Source organism: Portunus trituberculatus, chromosome 4 (assembly GCF_017591435.1).
Source record: "Portunus trituberculatus isolate SZX2019 chromosome 4, ASM1759143v1, whole genome shotgun sequence".
NCBI classification, from domain to species: domain Eukaryota; kingdom Metazoa; phylum Arthropoda; class Malacostraca; order Decapoda; family Portunidae; genus Portunus; species Portunus trituberculatus.
The window spans coordinates 252571-255070 of NC_059258.1; the positions used below are offsets into that span (position 1 = coordinate 252571).

General features: G+C 38.4%; 2 protein-coding genes across 13 annotated transcripts in view; both read left to right on the forward strand.

Annotated features, from left to right (window-relative positions):
- Positions 1–2500, forward strand: part of LOC123510604 (neurocalcin homolog) — a 110843-nt gene that overhangs the window by 74533 nt on the left and 33810 nt on the right. The window lies entirely within an intron of this gene.
- Positions 1–2500, forward strand: part of LOC123510652 (neuronal calcium sensor 2-like) — a 67502-nt gene that overhangs the window by 49200 nt on the left and 15802 nt on the right. For all 4 annotated transcript variants that reach the window (XM_045265986.1, XM_045265987.1, XM_045265991.1 and 1 more), the window contains one exon: positions 1209–1320. In XM_045265986.1, the coding sequence (XP_045121921.1) occupies positions 1210–1320 (111 nt within the window). In that variant the 5' untranslated portion in view covers position 1209. The remainder of the gene's footprint in view (positions 1–1208; positions 1321–2500) is intronic.

The following is a 2500-nucleotide window of genomic DNA, read 5'->3' on the forward strand; positions in this document are numbered from 1 at the left end:
GGTGCCACCGTGGTAAAGTGGAACCCTGCGTGCATTGGGCTCCGAGGGTCTCCAAGCGCACGGGTTCCAATCTTGTCCACTGTCAGAGTGTAGGTTGGGCTCCCTCTCTCGAGGCAAGGATTTCCTAGCGGGTGGGCTTTGAGATAAGAGGTACCGCAAAAATTTATCCCTTTTAGTCCATAAATTCCTGTGAAAAACCCGCATACTATAGATAAAAAAAAAATAAGGAAGTCAGAACTGCGGCGTATTTCTATCATGATGTGTTGTGTATGATCAGACCACCTTATTGATGTTAGGAAGGATGTGTGCAGGTCAGGAGATTAAATGGCCACAGTCTTCACTATTTTAATCCCCACATGAGTTTCTGAAGCTATATTAAATTGTCAAATAGTAACCAGAATATGGAAATGCGAGTTTGTGTATGATTAGACCGTTTTACAGACATTAGGAAGGGTCTCTGGAGATCAGGAGATTAATGGCCACAGTCTTCACTATTTTGATCCACCACATAAGTTTTTGAATTTGTATAAAATCACGAAATAGTAAACAGAATGAATATGGAAATGCGAGCGTTGTGTGTTCAGGCGACTTTACTGACGTTAGGAAGGGTCTATGGAGGGCAGGAGATTAATGGCCACAGTCTTCACTATTTTAATCACCACATGAATTTCTGAAGCTGAATAAAATCACCAAATAATAACCAGAATGAATATGAGAATGCTCTATGGGAATGTTAGGGTTAATATTTTTTTTCTATATATATATTTTTTTGTTATCTTGACCTAATTCAGTGAAATCTATTTTTAATCTTTCTTTACGTGACTTTTTATCTAATATCACCCTGCAACTTTCTTTAATTTCTTTTCATTCTTGGTAATCTAAACTAACTTAACCTCTCTCTCTCTCTCTCTCTCTCTCTCTCTCTCTCTCTCTCTCTCTCTCTCTCTCTCTCTCTCTCTCTCTCTTAATCTAACTTTATCTAATATAATCTAATAATCTTAATCTTTCCTATTTTTTAAGCTAATTTAAACTGACTCACTTTATTTCAACCTAACCAAACTCTCTCTCTCTCTCTCTCTCTCTCTCTCTCTCTCTCGCTCTCGCTCTCGTTACCTCTCCTCTCTTTCCCTCTCTCATTCACAACATACATTTATTTATTTTATTTGTTTTCAATCCTAACCTAACCTGATTTTTCTCCATCTTTCCAGCATGGGGTGTTTTGGCAGCAAAGAGAAGCTATCCAAGGAAGATCTAGAATTCCTGAAGCAACATACACGCTACGATGAACAGATGATCAAGGAATGGTACAAAGGATTCAGGGTGAGTCATTTGGAGGAAGTCAAGTCATTTATTGTGGGTTATTTAAAGAGCTCTGATTTTGTTGTGTTTATTTATTTATTTATTTTTATTTATGTATTTGTTTTATTATTTTCTTGGTGTGTGTGTGTGTGTGTGTGTGTGTGTGTGTGTGTGTGTGTGTGTGTGTGTGTGTGTGTGTGTTTCTTTTGTTGTTTCCGTAGTTGTTTTTTTGTTGTTTTTCTCATTCTCTTTATCCTGTTATTCTCCTCCTCCTCTTCCTCCTCCTCCTTTTCCGTCCGCTCCTTCTTTTCCTTCTTTGTTTCCGTTTGTACTGTTATGCTCTCTCTCTCTCTCTCTCTCTCTCTCTCTCTCTCTCTCTCTCTCTCTCTCTCTCTCTCTCTCTCTCTCTCTCTCTCTCTCTCTCTCTAACTGGGGTGCGTTCCATATCTAACTTTAATTGGCTCTATTTATAGCAACCACCTTCCTCTGTGCCTGACTCTAACTCTCTCTTTAATATCTCTCTCTCTCTCTCTCTCTCTCTCTCTCTCTCTCTCTCTCTCTCTCTCTCTCTCTCGCTCTCGCTCTTATTAAGGAAGCTTTTAATTTCAAACTTATTATCATACTGTCTGAAAAGAGAGAGAGAGAGAGAGAGAGAGAGAGATATGCATATGTATGATTGTGTTCAACTAGATTCTCCTCCTCCTCCTCCTCCTCCTCCTCCTCATCCGGTTATATATCCATCTATCAGTTTGTCTATCTATATATATCTATCCATCTTCCCTTATTTCTATGTATTTATTTATTTATTTATTTATTTATTTATTTATTTATTTATCAATCCACCTATTCATTTATGTATGTATGTATATATCTATCTATATTTATCTATCTACCCTCTTTTCTACCCATCCTTCCTTCACCAGGACCTCACTTCATTGATAAAGGAGGAAAACACATCTATAGAGGATTGGAATCTGTGTGTTTGGGGATCGGAACACTTCATAAAGGATTCAGATCGCTTATACATAGAATTCCAGCACATCTCAGCCTTTAGAATTCCTGGAAACGGCCTGGAAACTTAACCTGAATCCTGGATCAGTGGATATTGTGTTTTGACAGCGTGGAAACATGTTCGGAGCGTGTTGGAAGGGGCTTTGGGGCAGCTTAGGTTCAGTATAGTTAGGATAGGTTAGGTTAGTGA